The 17,136-nt window shown below is 41.2% G+C and overlaps 1 protein-coding gene across 1 annotated transcript in view; it reads right to left on the reverse strand.

The window, feature by feature from the left end:
• Positions 1–17,136, reverse strand: part of PARD3B (par-3 family cell polarity regulator beta) — a 403,293-nt gene that overhangs the window by 80,571 nt on the left and 305,586 nt on the right. Inside the window, exon 20 of the mRNA XM_048309307.1 lies at positions 1,111–1,407. Coding sequence (XP_048165264.1) covers positions 1,111–1,407 — 297 coding nt within the window. The remainder of the gene's footprint in view (positions 1–1,110; positions 1,408–17,136) is intronic.

Consider the following 17,136-nt stretch of genomic DNA (forward strand, 5'->3'; position numbering starts at 1 on the left):
ATTTGGCACATTCCCTTCTAAAAACTTAGATTTGTGTCAAAAGAGTTTTATTAGTATTTATAACAATGACTCACTAGACATTTTTAAAATACTATGATGCCACAAACTGGAAACACTCCTATATCTGTGCTGACATATTTCTCCAAAATTAATGAGTGTGGTATTACATGGCACAGATTGAGGCTATGGGGAGACACTACAGATTGTAATATGAACTCAAAGCATGTGTAATTCCTGAAGTCCTCCATATCTGTCCTCTGTCAGCTCTTCTTTTCACATAGACTTGTATGTCTTGCCCACACACTCGTACTTGGGTTTGAAAAGCCAACACTGATATACTAATGCCACAATAGTAATGAAGTCTCATGTTCTTTTAGCTCCAGACTCCACAAGCAAACAGTTTTAAAATCATCATAAGTGGGTACATCATCAACTCAAAGGAATTTTTGTTTTCCCTTTAACTCAGGAAAAAACTTGACCATCTTTCTTTAATGCTGGAAGCTTGACAGTAAGGATTAAAAATTGTTCTTTCCTTCCCACTTAGTTATTGGAAAGGCTGTGAAAGGCAATCAGTCTTGTGAAGCCACACTTCACAGTCTGCATAAAAATGCCACGATTCCCAGTCCTCTCCCCAAACTAATTGAAAGTGTGTAATATCACACAGCTGGGAAAATCTAAACCATAAACATATACAATATATCATGCTACCATACAAAACCTGTTACTAATCGGCACTTGATGATCTGCAGGATCGAAAGGGATCTGAAAACTGAGATCATTTTTGCTGCAGGGTAAGAACTTTTCCCAACTGAAAGAGGAAAAAACACTCTCTCAGCAGTGCAGAAATTGGACTGCAGTCAGTTCATTCATTCTGTTTGTGAAATATGGACTTCCCTTTAATGATTTCTGTTTGACTGCTGTCTTGCTCAGATGCTCTGGGGCTACTGCTGCAGCAAATCTTGCTTTTGGGTAAGAGGAAATTCATGGCTTTCTAGGCAGTAGATTCAGGGGCTTGGGGCATCTGCACAGTCCCGTGTCTGACCCCCTGCCTAGGCCCAGGCTCCCTCCCCATCAGCTATCATTTTTTGGAATGCCAGGTGGCAATCTTACCTGTCACCAGAAGTCTGCGGGTAGTGCTGCTTGTTTATTTTTGCATACAATCCTTCCAAGTGCTCCCTCTCCATTGGTGCTGAAGAAGAATCCCGCAGAAAAACAAAGGTTTCTCCTACTGCCGGTGATGAAGGTCTGTAGATGCTTGCTGGGGGATAAGCCTCTCGGAAGTGGTTCACCCTGGCATAGTTTGGATCCACCTCATCATCATCAATGTCAGGTCCTCCAGGACCAGTAGAATAATCACTCAGGCCTCTCAGTTGCTTTTGCCGTAACTCCTGATGCTTTGCACCAATCCTAACAATTCAAATCAAAGAACAAATATACTGTGGGATCTGCTTCAACAGTAACCATCACACATATTTGAAACATGAACCCTGAACCCAACCATTTAGAGCTTTCAGTACACTGTGAAACTGGTGCCAGATAAAACAGAGTAGTGCATGCAGCAATTTTGTTCTTCATCTCTGACAATCACCTTTGTAACCAAGCTTGGTCATCATTCTGATGAAAAAAAATGAATGCTGAATATAGTGTGGCTTTTCACAAGTGTGGATGCACGAACACACACAGGTTTAATTCTACACCTACATTCCGCATTGCAGTTGAATACACCTAACCCAGTCCTGAAACTTTTAATCTAAATTAGCCAGTAAAATTGTTACTGACCCTTGGTTACTTGACCCACCTAGATTCTCCTAAATACATTAACTTGTGAAAAGTGCATTAAATGTGAACGCAAATGGAGAGATGGCACATTTGTCTCAAATCAAAGGACCACAATTAATTTGCTGAAGATTTAATTTTTTAAAAAATTTATTTTGGCTACATAAATGTGAAAATCATGCCTTATTATATAGGCGATAAGGACAAAGTAAAACAGCAAATAAATTAATAGAAATTTGACAGAAATGAATTGGTACATATAAGTGAATTAAAGACTGTTACTGGCAGTATTCCACTGTGACAAAGCCTTAAGTGGTATTACAAAATGCTGCTGCTAATCAGGGCCATTGTGTAATCTCTTTGGAACAGTAAAACATATTCAGGTAAATTTCAAGCTAAGATGATATTCCGTGATTCAACATTGCTGCTGGAGAAAAAAGAAGTGCAGGAAGACCATGAGCTCTTCTGTTAACTGCTCAGCTAGTCTTCAACACAGTGTGATTAAGTGCAGTGAGATGGATCTGGCAGAATGCTGACCACAGTATGTAATAAACAGCATTTACAGAAAATAGAGGAGCATGGAGGAAGGAACAAGGAACAAAAGAAAGATACAAAGATGCAATGCCTGACAGAAGTCAACATTTGCTTTTGACTGTAACTGGAAGTGCAATAGCAGCGTAGAAAGAACAGTATCATTTGTACCATAGGAGTATAAGTGAAAAGGGTCTAGCAGACTTGGTTATCCCAGTAGGGCTTAAGGGCCTCAGGACTGTGCATATTGAAAAATGAAGGTGTTCTGGAGAAAGTCTTTAAAAGGCATGGTGAGAAAGGTTCCCTAAAGAAACAGATGAGCACACTGGGAACTTCCATCTGACAGACAGGAACTATTAAGTGCCGAATGGGATTCACACTAGTTATTTTGTTTCACTAGATTTGTATCATCAAAATAAATGCTAATACTTTGGAAATAATTTGTGGATAAAAAGGTTCAGAAATAATTCTAATGAGAACAACATGCCTTTTTACACATATACTTGGGTACATCAATGTGTACCACTCATGCTTTCCAGTTCCACATCTCCATTAACTGTGCTAGGACATATCTAGAGGTGATGCTGGTTTTCAACACTTAAAATGTAATCATACTTTACAGCAGGGGATACATGCTGTATACATCCTCCTGCATAAAGGATACAGTCATTGAGGGGATGGGTGCCCACTTTTCACTCTGCCTTCCCTCAGTGAAGCAGATGACCGTTCTCCTGTCTGGTACTCAATTCCTGTGTGCCCCACCCGGGGTACCACATGCAGCTTTGGGTGCCTCAATGTAAAAAGGACATCAAAGCGTTGGAGTGTGTCCAGAGGAGGGAAAGCAAGATGATGAAAGGCCTTGATGGCAAGACTTAGGAGGGCAGCTGAGGTCACTTGGTTTGTTTAACCTGGGAAACTGTGAAGTGCTTCACCCTCAATTAGTGACCAAAAAACCCTAAACACAGAATTCAGTGCAGGAATATATCAAATGAGATACAAGTCCTGCGGCACACATGGGTGTATATATACACAGTACACAGGCAGAAAAATGGGAGGAAACTACATTCCGAGGAATGGTCTCATCATGTCAGTGCAGAAGGCATGGCACAGACCTGAGATGAGTCACAGGAGTTTCTCAGAAAATGATGAGCCTTCATGTTCTCTGGACCAGTACATCACTGGGCCCCCAGGTATCTGAGACCGCTTTGAAAGCAAGAGTAGTGCAGCCAGCAGCATCACGCTAATCTTGCTTTCATGTCTGATAGAAAGAGTAATTTGTCCTGCTATCAATACTGGTATATTCTGCACAACAAAAGCTGGAATTAGGTCACCACAATTTTCTTTTGTTCCTGTGAATAAGCCTAGCTTCTTCAACTTCTCTTTCTGAGTGCAATCTTCAATTGCTGCCAGCATTATAAGTAAAATCTTCTCAAAACCAATTATTTCCATTCTGTATTATACGGACCAATCATTACCAGCCTATGTGAAATTCTTTATGATCAATGTTTCATCCTTTCAATACATCTATTACAATTGCATTAATATTTCTTGTTTTCTTTTTACTCTTCCGCACAAATCTATAAAATTTGCTCAGTGATCTCTTTTTCATTTCAATCCAAACATTCAAATATAGGGAAACAAACTATCTTTTTTTTCTTTCTTTCTATTTACCTGTCCTTTTGTGCCTTCTCACATGTTTTTCACCTTTGAAATTTCTCACATTTTTGTGAAGTTTTAAATTTCCACACTGTATTTCAGCATCATGTTTTCACACAGTTTTAAAGCAATCTTTGCCGTAGCACATACCAGTAGCTGCCCAGGAAGTCTTTACTGAGGGGAAAAAAAAAAAAAAAAAGAGTGTGCTGTTCATTCCCTAATTCCTTTAATGCTCTGCCAACTCTTCTAGAAGCAGGTTACTTCTCTATATCCCACTCTATTCATTCACCATTTCTGCACCTCCCTCTGAAATTCCCCCTATCTGAAACAGCAAAATCTTTATTCCCTATCCCAAAAAATCCTCCCAAACCAACCAACAAACCAAAGAAACTTTTAACTTAACACAACTGTAATGGCAAACAGCTCATTGAACAATTACTACAAGACAGCCCCCAACTTGAAGCACCACTTGTCTGGTTAAACAACTGGTGCAAATTTGTGAAGAAAGATAAAATGTCCCTCAGCACTATGATGCTGGCAGTGAAACCAGAGCTGAGGAGAGGTACAGATCACCATCTCCACAATTTAGTGTGGCACTAAAGTTTCTACAAACTTCCTGATGAGGTAAAGGGAAAAGAAAACTCATACAGAATAAAGGGAAGTTACATATATTTCCTTTTGAGTAACTCATATTAAGTCTGCTTGCTCTCTTCCCCCACCAGAACACTGTGCTCTCCAGTTAAACCACTGCACAACTTCACCAACTCCCCTTAGCTGTGTTTCTGTAAAAACAGAGCCTTGGCACACAAGCAGCCAGGACAGGCAACAGAAGTGCCATATCAAGAATTGCCTTTTCTTTTTTTTCTTGTGACCCATCTTTTTCTCAACAGCATCCAAACATGTATCCTACTCTAGACTTTCTCTACAACAAATAGGTAGGACTCAATGACCTCAAAGGTCTTTTCTAACATAGTTTATTCTGTGATTCTGTGAAATATTTTCAGAAAACATATAGTTTGATAAAAAATACATAACCTTAATACAAGTCCAGGCAACATTTTGAAAACACGTCAAATGAAGACAGAATCCATACATGTACTGTACTTCTGGAAGTCGGACACAGTATTTTGAAAACACTTCTGTATACCTCATGTACTGTTCAGTAGCACACCCCCAGAGCTATAAATCAAGGAACGCTCTCATTTATCTTTCAAATAATCTTCTCATTTGACATATCTGCACAAAGCATACACAGTCACTTCTCATCTAGTAACACACGGAAAGATGCATATACCTAGAGTGCAGCAGCCATGAAAGGGTTAACAGCCCAAACAGCTCCTTCCAGCTGCAGCTCAGACACACGATTGAGTTACTGTGGCTTAACAAGTTATTGTGTTCCTGCTGGGCTACTGTCAATGACCACATATGTATTCACCGCCTGTGACAAACACAATGTAAAACGCTTTAGCCTGACATCGGTGACAGAGACACTGACAGGCAAAAGCTGGATTGAAAGACTGCAGAATACACAGACTGAAGCAGCTGCAGGAAGGGATGTGAACTACCTCAAGAAAACTCCAGAAGAGCTGAGCAGAAGTGACTTTTGGAGAAGACCCAGAAACGCTTTTGGGAATGGAATGTGAGGGCTAGGAAAAGCCGTAAGAGATACTTCTCATCTCTTGGCCCAGCAGTTGGAAGGTGGGTGGGTGGATGGGTTACGAGTGGGTAACAAGAAAATGCTGAAGCTTCTAAGACACTCTGAAAATTGAAATTAAAATACAGGACTTAATGTTACCAGTTCAGTAGCCCAAAGACGGTCAGGGTGGAGCTGTGGAGCCCAAAGATGGCCTCCAGTGGGAAATGAACAGCAAGACACTGGCTGCAGCCCAACCTGCACTTCTGGGTGCCCAGCTGCAGCCCCAGCTCAAAAATGAGCTCTGCACACTGAGGCACAGACTAATGAGCTGTTGCTCTGCATCAGCACGAGACAAGGACACTCATGTCCTCCTGACTCATGTCTCCCAGGCTGGAGAAAGGGTGCCTGCTGCCCAACAGGACAGACAAGAAGCAACTCAGTGGCACTGACAGCTACTAGGTCTGACCAGAGTGAAACACCTGCACGTGGCAAGCTTGGCCCAGGAGAGACCATGGGCTCTCCTACTTGGAGACCTGCAAGGCTGCATTTCACATCACAACAGCTGAGTGTAGGGACAACTAACCAAAACAAGCCCACAACAAAAATCACCATGTTTTTGGAGGTGTTTGAACTCCTCCTCCCTTGCACTCACCATGAGCTCTGAGAAAATCCTGTTTCTTCTGACTTCCGAGGTAAAGAGTAAAAGTGATGTAACTTTGTTTTACTTACCATGCACTGGTCACATACTTAGTACTGAGCAGAGCACAAAGAATGACACGTTTTGAGCCCCAAGGTGCCGAAGTAGTCAAATACAGAACTGAAAAAGCATTTGCTAAGCAAAATAATGTATTTCACAAGGGGACCTTGTTTATACTTCAGATGAATACAGCAATATTTCTTATATGGTGGTTTAAAACAGACTTTGTGGAAGCATGAGCAGGTACATAAATGAGCAAGATGCTGGCAAAGTCAATGAAAGAAGTTCCTGGGGGAGAGGAACAAATAACAAGCACGGACAAAATGTGTAACAGAAACTGGGCCATAGGTCTTTCAGGATAATTTCTATTCCATTTGCAATAAGAGGAGTGAAATAAAAGTAGGGAATCCAGTGTGCATGCCATCACTTTAAGGTATACCTGATCTAAAGAGGACCTGATCCTTAAAGTCTTTTGAGACTATATTAGCATCATTGAGATGCTAAACGTTCTTCTACTCGGTTGTTCCTTGAGAACAGCAGAATAAAAGCTGCTTCATTGCTTTTTTCCCCACTCATGTGACTCTCTCTGAGATCTACATACTGTAATGATTACTCAATTTACATCTGATTTAGTGTCTGCTTTTGTGTCTCATTTACCTAATTCATACATATATTGAGTAACGGGTTGTCTAGAGGCAAGCAGCCTATTTCTGCAGGAGGTCACTTAGATTTCCACTGGGTTTAATGTTTTAATTCCTTTTTAGCTGCTAGCAAAATATATTTTGGTAACTAAAATCTTGTTTTTTCATTCATTTACATAATAGTGAAATAAATACATCCTTCCTTTAGACATTCATAAGCCATAATCACTGATGGGAATGGGCATATTTCAGTTGAGTATCTGAGGAGATAATTTCAGTACAGTGCTTTTAATTTTTTTTAATTTCATAATCGTTTTTCAGACAGACACGGCCTATAATGACATTAACAATCCTATTCAAACCTGCATCTTTTATCAGCAGAAGACTCATCTTTATTTTTTCAAATATCATCACCTAACAAAACTCTAGAGGCAGGCAAGTCCCATAGCTTAAAAAAAAAAAAATCCACCTCTTGCCAGCAAATTGAAGACATCTGATATGGACTCACAAAGAATCAAACAATATCTAATTTAGTATTATCTTTCAGGGTATTCTACTGGAGGCATATTTGTCAGAAACATCCTCTCCGTAAGCTATGCAAGTTTTTCTTCATTCCAGCTCATTCTGTTTTGCTGGATTTGAACATCTCCCCCATAATTAGTATCTGCAATTGTAAACAAGAATAGAAACAGTCTCAGAAATAAAAAAAGGCAAGCCACAAATTCAAGGGAGTTAGAGACTAACTCAGAGTTACAAGATATAGCCCTTGTAGCAGCATTAAATGCCCTAACGATAAAAACCCACCAATCCATAAAATATCGCCTGTTCCAGATAACTACTGCATGCCTATAAAATACTGAACTGACCAGAGGAGCTGCATTTGGAGGGTGTAAATAAAGAAAGGGAGGACAGAAGAACCTAAGAAGGAGATAGAGCTATGCCGACCTTAAAATTTAAGATTATGACAAACTGAAGATGAAACATAGCCCTTTCATACCACAAAATGAGGAATGGGAGCTTTGGATGGACAAGACTGAGGTCTTAATGTTCTTCCATTTATTTCCGAGGTGACAAGGAGTGATTACCAACTTACACAGGATCCTGCCCTCTAAAGAAAATCCTGGATCTAATGAGGTCAGTGTGTTTTCTCCCATCTTGTGAACTTCAACAAGAACATGATTTTTACCCTTGCTGTTAAATCAGAGAAAGTTTTTCTGCCTGTCTACATTAGTTGTACACTGGGTGAAAAGCAGCAGATTACAGAAAGCCAACTATCAGAAAAGCCAAGTATATTATAGTCTATAGTTTACTGCATTATGTAATTTTCTTTGCTCACAACTACCCCGGAGTTACCATCTTGAAGCGATAATATCAGTAAAATTCAGATTGTAAGGATCCTCTGAAGGTTATCTTGCTCAATCTCTTGCTGAAAGCAAGGCTAACTGCACAGATCAGGTTTCTCAGTCTCCTGTCAACAGGATGTTCCTTGGTTTTGTGACAATGTAGATCAGGGAGTGGAAACATTCCAGGTTTGTCAAAATTACCTTGACATCTTTCACCTGAGATGTTCTGATGCCTTTAAGAGCTCCTCCTGCAAAATGGTCTTGAGTCTCCAGAGACTTTGCAGCCCTTAGTTGCATTTGCAAGGCCCAGTGATGATTTAAAGGAATTCTCAGATTGCTGTCATTTGCACTTTTCTGTTAAAAAGATATGTAAGGTGCTGAGCACATCATACCCGAGCCCCTTTTGTGAAAATTAACTCATTCTGGAACAAACAGTCATGAAAAGAGAATCAAAATAACAATACTCTTGGAAAATAAGACTTAACTTTGCTTACACTTTAGACATTGGGAACTTAATGTCAGGAATGCACACAATACCAATTGCAGTCAAAGCCACATAATCATCCCTCCTCCAACCTCTCCAGCTGGGACTTCAAACAAACTACTTCAGGGAAGTTCATCAGACAAACAGAGAACAAGTATAAAGTAACCACAGCATACCTGCAGAAAAGCTATGGGGAGACAGACACATCCATCTATCAACTTATTCACTGCCAGTGACTAACTCAGCTCCAGCAATTGCTGTAGCAGGTATCAATCAAAACCACTGAGGACTGGTAACACTGTCTTGAGAAAAATACCAGAGACATTGTAATGACCATGGGAAGGCACAACATTGATCTGACACCTCATGAAAACCCAACATTCCCAACCACATGCAGTAACACAGCTTGGGATAGACCCAGGAAGGCGGGCAGCTACTGAGTCCCTGGGGGCCGTCTCCATCAGTAAGGGGGTATCCTTGGAACATCTTCTGAATAGATACTTGCAGCTCCACTTCCTAGTGACACCTCATAAGTTCACACAACCATCTCTGCAACTGCATAAACATTATGCCTGCCTTTGAATGAAATCATAGTAGTGGAAGGAACAAGCCTAGCTTCATGCGATATGATACTCCATGCACATTTTTTTATTCTACACGACATTGAACCTGGAACCTATTGAAAAGAATCCCTCGGTACAAGAACAGGAACAAACTCCGTCTGTTAGTCTGGGATTCACAGGTTGCTTCTAATTAACAGTCCTTGATTTCAAAGCAAAACTCAGATTTGACTGAGCAGTCAAAGCTTTAAGACTTCGAGATATTTTGGTTTAAGATCACTATGGAGATTTACACATGCAAACAGATTTCCTGCCTATCCGCATGAGTTGCATTCTCATTTTTATCCTGTAGTAGCTAAGGGAGTCTGAAAACAGGAATTCTGTGCTGTGGCACTACTTCAAAGTGCATGCCAATGATTTATGATAGACTTTCATAAATCACAAATGGAAGGGCAAGGAATGAAATACTGCTTCCAAGTAATTCTTATGCCCTTATTGATTCCGGAGTGGGCAAGAGCTGACCTACATTCAGTACTGCATCCAAGAAATCCCTAGGCCAGGACAGCCTGTCTCCTAGAAAGCACTCTTAGCCTGGTTGGCTAGTACCTGGGCCAGTTTCACTTTATTAGTTTGGCCTGTAAGTTTCTAGCAGCATTTCAGGTTTACAGAACCAAAACAACCATCAAGTAGTAAAACTCTGATATATACAGAAGAGAACCACACATTGGCCCATTTAAGCAAGAAGGAGCCAGGCCATTGCCCCTGAGCTGCTCTGACCTCTTAGGTGGACAGGTGGCACAGCTTGGGAAAATGTGTCTCCAGATCAAACCAGTCCCTCAATAATGAGAAAACAAGGATGCTAAATGGCTTGGTGTGTTGGGTTGACCCTGAGTTGATGGACAGTCTTTAAGACCAATTACGCTTCTCACAATTTACATATTTAAACCGCACGGAAAGGCGGGACTTCCCCTTTTTGGTCGGAGCTCGCCTGCTGGAAGGTGGGGGGGCTCCGAGCCTCCCGGCCCCGCTGGGCCGGGCCGGGGCCACTGCCCCTTTCCCCCTTTCCTATCGCTGCGGCACGGACCCTGGGTCACTGAGGGGGACTGTCCCAGAGCCGCAGGCAGCTAAAACCAGCCATGGACTGCTCACAGCTAAACCCATCCAGCACGGCTTCTGGGGACAGGCGGGTCCCTCTCCTCTCCATGCGGAGCCGGCGGAGCCAGCGGGAGCCGGCAGAGCCTCCTGTCTGCAGCCAGCACACTCCGTGCTGAACTGAAGAGGACACCACGCAGCCAGCAGCACAGAGGGAACGAGGCTTTCCCCACCGTAAAGCCTGAACAAGAACACTCTTCAACATGGTGGCTTCAGAGTCAGAGAGAAAGAGAAGTGAGTCCCGTGGGACGGAGCTGAGCATGGCGACAGGAGAAAAGAGGGCGGTGCCGCGATTCTGGCGCGCAGCTTAAAAGAAACCTTCTTGCATGCCGTGGTAAGAAACTGTAATACCACAAACTGTTTGTCTCTTTAATCCATTTGAAGAACATGGGGGGGGGGGTGGAGAATCAACGTGTGCCTATGAAGTTTGTGAAGAGTGCCTATGCCAGGCTATATAGAAGTAGTAAGAGGCTGTTAGAGACTTGTGGCGAAGAAAAGCCTCTGTGTGCAGGCCAAAATAACTTATCCTTAAAAAGATGAATAACCCCATGTGATGGCCCATGTTCTGTAGTGTGAAAGAACTGTGAAATTCTTCATGGGAGAGATGTTCTACACACAGCAGACTGTTTGTTTCCGGGCGGGTCTGCTATTGGTGGCAGTTTGGGAACCACGTGCAACTGAAGGAAAACCCTTTTTTCCTTAAGCATAAGAGAGAGACATTTCAAGAACTGCAACACTGACTAACATCCCATGTTCTGTTATCCCTTGTGTGAGCTGGATAAAAGGAGAGAAGTGCTGGAAAGAGGGGGGAGGGGGAATTTACTTTAATTTTGTTTTGTTGTTTTCTCTTTACTTTTAATTCTGTTAGTAATAAAGCTCTTTCATTGTACTGCAACTGTTTAAGGTTTGTGCCTGCTTTGCTTTTCTCCTAATTCTTATCTCACAGAAGGAAAATAAGTAAATAATGAATATTTTGAATCAAAACCACTACATTTAATTAGTGTTTCCGCCCGGTTTCAAACTCAACCCGCTACATTAATGGTGGAGAATGCGGGCAGTTAATGAGCGCTGTGAGATGAAGACTAATTAGGAGAAAATAATAAGCAAAGCAAGTAGAAAGTTATAAAATTAAGTAGAATAATAGAAGAAATTTGCTTTGTAGTAGTGGTAAAAATTCTAGGGGTAGAGGTTTATGTAATTTGTTTTCTTTTAGCTCTGGTTTTGCTATTTTAAGTAACTTTTGGATATGTAAATTTTAAGAAGCGAGGGGTGGAATGTGTTGGGTTGACCCTGAGTTGATGGACAGTCTTTAAGACCAATTACGCTTCTCACAATTTACATATTTAAACCGCACGGAAAGGCGGGACTTCCCCTTTTTGGTCGGAGCTCGCCTGCTGGAAGGTGGGGGGGCTCCGAGCCTCCCGGCCCCGCTGGGCCGGGCCGGGGCCACTGCCCCTTTCCCCCTTTCCTATCGCTGCGGCACGGACCCTGGGTCACTGAGGGGGACTGTCCCAGAGCCGCAGGCAGCTAAAACCAGCCATGGACTGCTCACAGCTAAACCCATCCAGCACGGCTTCTGGGGACAGGCGGGTCCCTCTCCTCTCCATGCGGAGCCGGCGGAGCCAGCGGGAGCCGGCAGAGCCTCCTGTCTGCAGCCAGCACACTCCGTGCTGAACTGAAGAGGACACCACGCAGCCAGCAGCACAGAGGGAACGAGGCTTTCCCCACCGTAAAGCCTGAACAAGAACACTCTTCAACATGGTGGCTTCAGAGTCAGAGAGAAAGAGAAGTGAGTCCCGTGGGACGGAGCTGAGCATGGCGACAGGAGAAAAGAGGGCGGTGCCGCGATTCTGGCGCGCAGCTTAAAAGAAACCTTCTTGCATGCCGTGGTAAGAAACTGTAATACCACAAACTGTTTGTCTCTTTAATCCATTTGAAGAACATGGGGGGGGGGTGGAGAATCAACGTGTGCCTATGAAGTTTGTGAAGAGTGCCTATGCCAGGCTATATAGAAGTAGTAAGAGGCTGTTAGAGACTTGTGGCGAAGAAAAGCCTCTGTGTGCAGGCCAAAATAACTTATCCTTAAAAAGATGAATAACCCCATGTGATGGCCCATGTTCTGTAGTGTGAAAGAACTGTGAAATTCTTCATGGGAGAGATGTTCTACACACAGCAGACTGTTTGTTTCCGGGCGGGTCTGCTATTGGTGGCAGTTTGGGAACCACGTGCAACTGAAGGAAAACCCTTTTTTCCTTAAGCATAAGAGAGAGACATTTCAAGAACTGCAACACTGACTAACATCCCATGTTCTGTTATCCCTTGTGTGAGCTGGATAAAAGGAGAGAAGTGCTGGAAAGAGGGGGGAGGGGGAATTTACTTTAATTTTGTTTTGTTGTTTTCTCTTTACTTTTAATTCTGTTAGTAATAAAGCTCTTTCATTGTACTGCAACTGTTTAAGGTTTGTGCCTGCTTTGCTTTTCTCCTAATTCTTATCTCACAGAAGGAAAATAAGTAAATAATGAATATTTTGAATCAAAACCACTACATTTAATTAGTGTTTCCGCCCGGTTTCAAACTCAACCCGCTACACTTGGATAAGAATTCCATGCTTACATTTTGAGGGCACAGGTATGACACCTAGAAGTGCTATTTTCATCAGTGTGCAACACCTGGAATAGTGCTGTGATAGTTCAAGAAAAAGGCCAATTCCACATGCCATTCTATCATCATCAGTTCTTAATGTTCTTAAGCTAGGACAATCTGGGACCAACTGTAGACCTAATGTCTTAAAAATGTCCTCCAGCAGTGAAAAAGCCACATGAAGCAGCTCAAAAATTGCTATCTGGTTCTAAATGTTACAACAAAACCTGTGAAGGGTAGGTGAGACTCATCAACTTCAGCTACTCATAACCAAACATCAGTCTCCCAGTATTCCATGGTAGGCTTTTATTACATGTTCTGGTATGCAGAGTAGCAGCAGATCTAAAATGAGAATCATTCAGAATCAGTGGGTTGGGATTAATCTGTCCTCCTGTCCAGTGCAAGTGCTGCCACAGTAATAAACAGAAATCTGATAACTTCATACTGTCAGCACAAAATGAAACTATGACCTTGACCCATGCAACAGCATCCAGTAATTTTTTCATAACTTCAACATACCATACTACACGGCTATGATCTAATAAGAATCTAAAAGTAATTAACTGGAATTTTTGAAAACTGAAGCCTTAATCAAATATGTATTCTTATCAGGGTTGCAAGCCAGCAATAAATTGGGACATTTAAAAAACTGGGATCCAATCCAATCCGTGATCTGATCAGGGTTCAATGGTTATAATAAATTGGGAGTATTAAAACTGGGATCACATCCAACACTTTATTTTGTCTAAACCACAGGACCTAGCTATGCTGCAAAGTCAGGAATACTCAATGAACAGATATACCATGTTGGATTAACCCTTAATAACTAATGATGCACAAGCTCAGGTGTCCTAAAAACATGTGGTTTAGCACAGAGCTTAATGGTGAGAATAGCAATTATGAACATTTAATCAGAGATCAATATGAACTATAAACAGCCATAATAATGCTTTTAGACTTGGCAGGTGGAATACACAGGAACAAAAGCTACATGGGATTGGCAAAAATGTGCACGTGTATGAGCATACTCTAAGGTACAGCACGCATTTAGAAAAATCATACTTTGATTTTTGCAACAGTCTGAATTTTGACTTTCGATTTGAAGCAATTTGGCTTTTCTACCATACTGCCATGTATCCATCTATTCTCGTTTCACTTTGGTTTCCAGTAACATACAGATTGTTTGTAATTAAATATAATGAAACAAATGCTTACAGAAAGGGAATGAAGTTTCATTCCCGAGTAGTCTCTCCTAAGTGGACTCTAAACGTTTTTAGTTCTGTAGGATGTATCCCTTTGTGCAGGGATCTTGCAGCTGCAAAATTAAACCTCTGTCTGCCAAATATAAAAAGCATATGTATTGATTTTTTAACTATGGGAACAGGCAACAAGCACCAGGGCTGGTAAGACAAGAGAGAAATGCTCTTCAGTTGCTGGAAGGTTTCTGAAAAGTAAAGGAAATTCAGTCTTTAATATAAAAACTGAAACCATTTAGTTTTACCCAAACTTGAGATACAGTATAACTTAAGCATTCAGTTCAGACATTGAGAAAGCAGGGGCTAGATATACCTTCTGCTTCTCTAACACTCTACTCAAACCTTAATACTATTAAAAAATTTTCCTCAATTAATTCCAATGAGGGCTACAAAACCAAGACTGTTTTAACAAAACTACTCCCACAAATACATGCAGAGGATTATTTTTTACATGGAGTGCCTCCTTATTAACTAACTCTCATGCTACTTTAAAAAATCATCCTATTTTCAACAAGGAGCTTCATTTTGTAAATTTTATTCTAATGTCAAGTAAATGTTCAATTCTGTTGGAAGAGAGACTTAGGTCTCACTAGGAAAATCCCAGTAAAATAGTATTAAACAAATAGGAAAAAATATTTTTCTTTCAATCCATAGTCACTTTATTTGCATTTGGAAGGCAAACAAATTACGATGTATAAAACTCAAGCATCTAATATATTTATCCAGTTTGTTTTGCAATGGCTTTCAAATGTTAGAAAATTAAAACACAACCCCAAATGAGAGGGGAAAGAAATGGAGTAAGGGGTGAAGAGAAATCTTTTTTGAGGGAAGGAAAAGACAAGGCCTCTTCCAGTATTTAATAATGTAGCAAACATCTTGTTGTTAAAATGATAAATTCTGAGTAATTTACACTGAACACACTAAAAATACAGATTTGAGTCATCTTGATCAAAATAACCCTCAGATATAGCATTTTCTTTTTCCTTCTATGGGCAGATTCTCAACCTTTGGAGCACATGTTTTATTACAGCCAAACTCTTTGAAGCATGAACAAAACGATGAGTTTATTTAAAACAGGGCCTCAGTCCAATGAAGCATGTGACTTATGTCAGGAAGGACAAACCACTGCCTCAAAGAACTGTACCACCAGTTAAGACAGTACTCCTGAACTATCATGAACTCCTGTCTTTTTCCACTCAAGTTTCACTGACATTGCGTCACCTTGGCACAATGAAAACTAAAGGAGGTAGGGGGAGAAGAAGAAAATAATTTAAAGGAGATGCTGAATTCATATTCAATTGGACACAGATAAGGCTATTAGTAAAGAAGAAATGCCTAACATCCAAAATTCCTGTTCACTACTTGAAGTTTGCAGAAGTAGTAGTCGTGTAATAAAGTATTGGCTTTGAAAAGAAGGGAAGCCTGGGGCTGAGGTCTGGAATGAATTCCTAGCCTGACAGGGACTTTTTAGGAACTTGGACAAGCAGCTGCACTGCCTGCATGTCACATTCCCACCCAGAGGACACTTTTTTTTCCTGTCAGGTTTTCTCTCTTCCACCTCAACTGTAAGTGCTTCGGGTCAGGCACAAGCTTCCCTAACAGCAATGAACACAGTGAGACCTTGATCTTGGTGGGGATTGCTAGGGAATACAAGCAGTAAAAAAAATAATGATGTCAGCATTCCAGTGCAGGATGTGGAGCTGCTTCAGAGAACTGCAGCTACAAGGCACCACAGAGAGTTTGTACTGAAAACTGAGACTGGGACAATGTGGAATGGAAATAGAAATTACTAGGCTAGTGAAATACTAAATTTATTTTCACTTTCTGAGGTTCAAATCTGAAACTTGGCAGCCCGTAAAAGGAATTGCCAGGCAAATTTATGCTGAGGACCAATGTGCAAGCAAATCCCATCCCTTTGGGAATCATCTGCACTACAGAGTGAGCACTGAATGCTCTGTCTGCATACGCCTACTAGCTCTAACACATTCTGGATGTGCCAGACTTGTTGCACATGCACTGTTCAATTCCTTCCCTGTGCAAGCAGGAAATCCAACCTGTTCCAAGCATGATGGGCTTACACTCATGCAGCACACCTACGTAAGAGCTGATGTTTCCTGTCAGAGCCAGAGTCACTGAACTTGTACTGCACAGCCAGCCCATAATTGTGCAGTGAACACATTTGACATTTTTGCATGTCTAAAACTTGTCAAAATTTCTGGAAGACGGCTGCAGTCTTTACAGAAATCCTATCCCTGGGATTTTGTGAAATATTGTTGTGCCTATCCAATACCAATCAAAAAACTCTGCAAAGCTATGAGAGACAGCCTAGTCCTGTAAGCTGAAAATGCACTTCCTACTGAAAAAGATTTCTCAGCTGAGATCTTGGAACAGTATTCTGCTTTTTGGAGAGCTGCCAAGCATATATTGCATGCAAAACCAATACCCAAAACCAGGCGAGTTCCACAGCTGCTAAGATGCTGAAAAGCACTTGATCATTAATCCTGTCACACCCAGCCCAAAAATCAGCTACTCCAACCTCTTCTACTAGTGTCCAAAATGGACAATATGGCCTCTGAAAAAAGAAAAAAACGGTCCGATGAAAAATCGTAGTATCAGTTAGTATGGTAGGCAGTCAGCATTTTAGAAAACTGTTGAAGCAAAAAAACTGACTTTAGGATTGTAATAATTGGATTAAGGATCTGAAAAGAATTAGTTATACAGCTAGTCTTGGAAAATTAAAATTAGGTGTACATTTAAGTTAATG

This window comes from Corvus hawaiiensis, chromosome 7 (genome assembly GCF_020740725.1).
Source record: "Corvus hawaiiensis isolate bCorHaw1 chromosome 7, bCorHaw1.pri.cur, whole genome shotgun sequence".
NCBI lineage: Eukaryota > Metazoa > Chordata > Aves > Passeriformes > Corvidae > Corvus > Corvus hawaiiensis.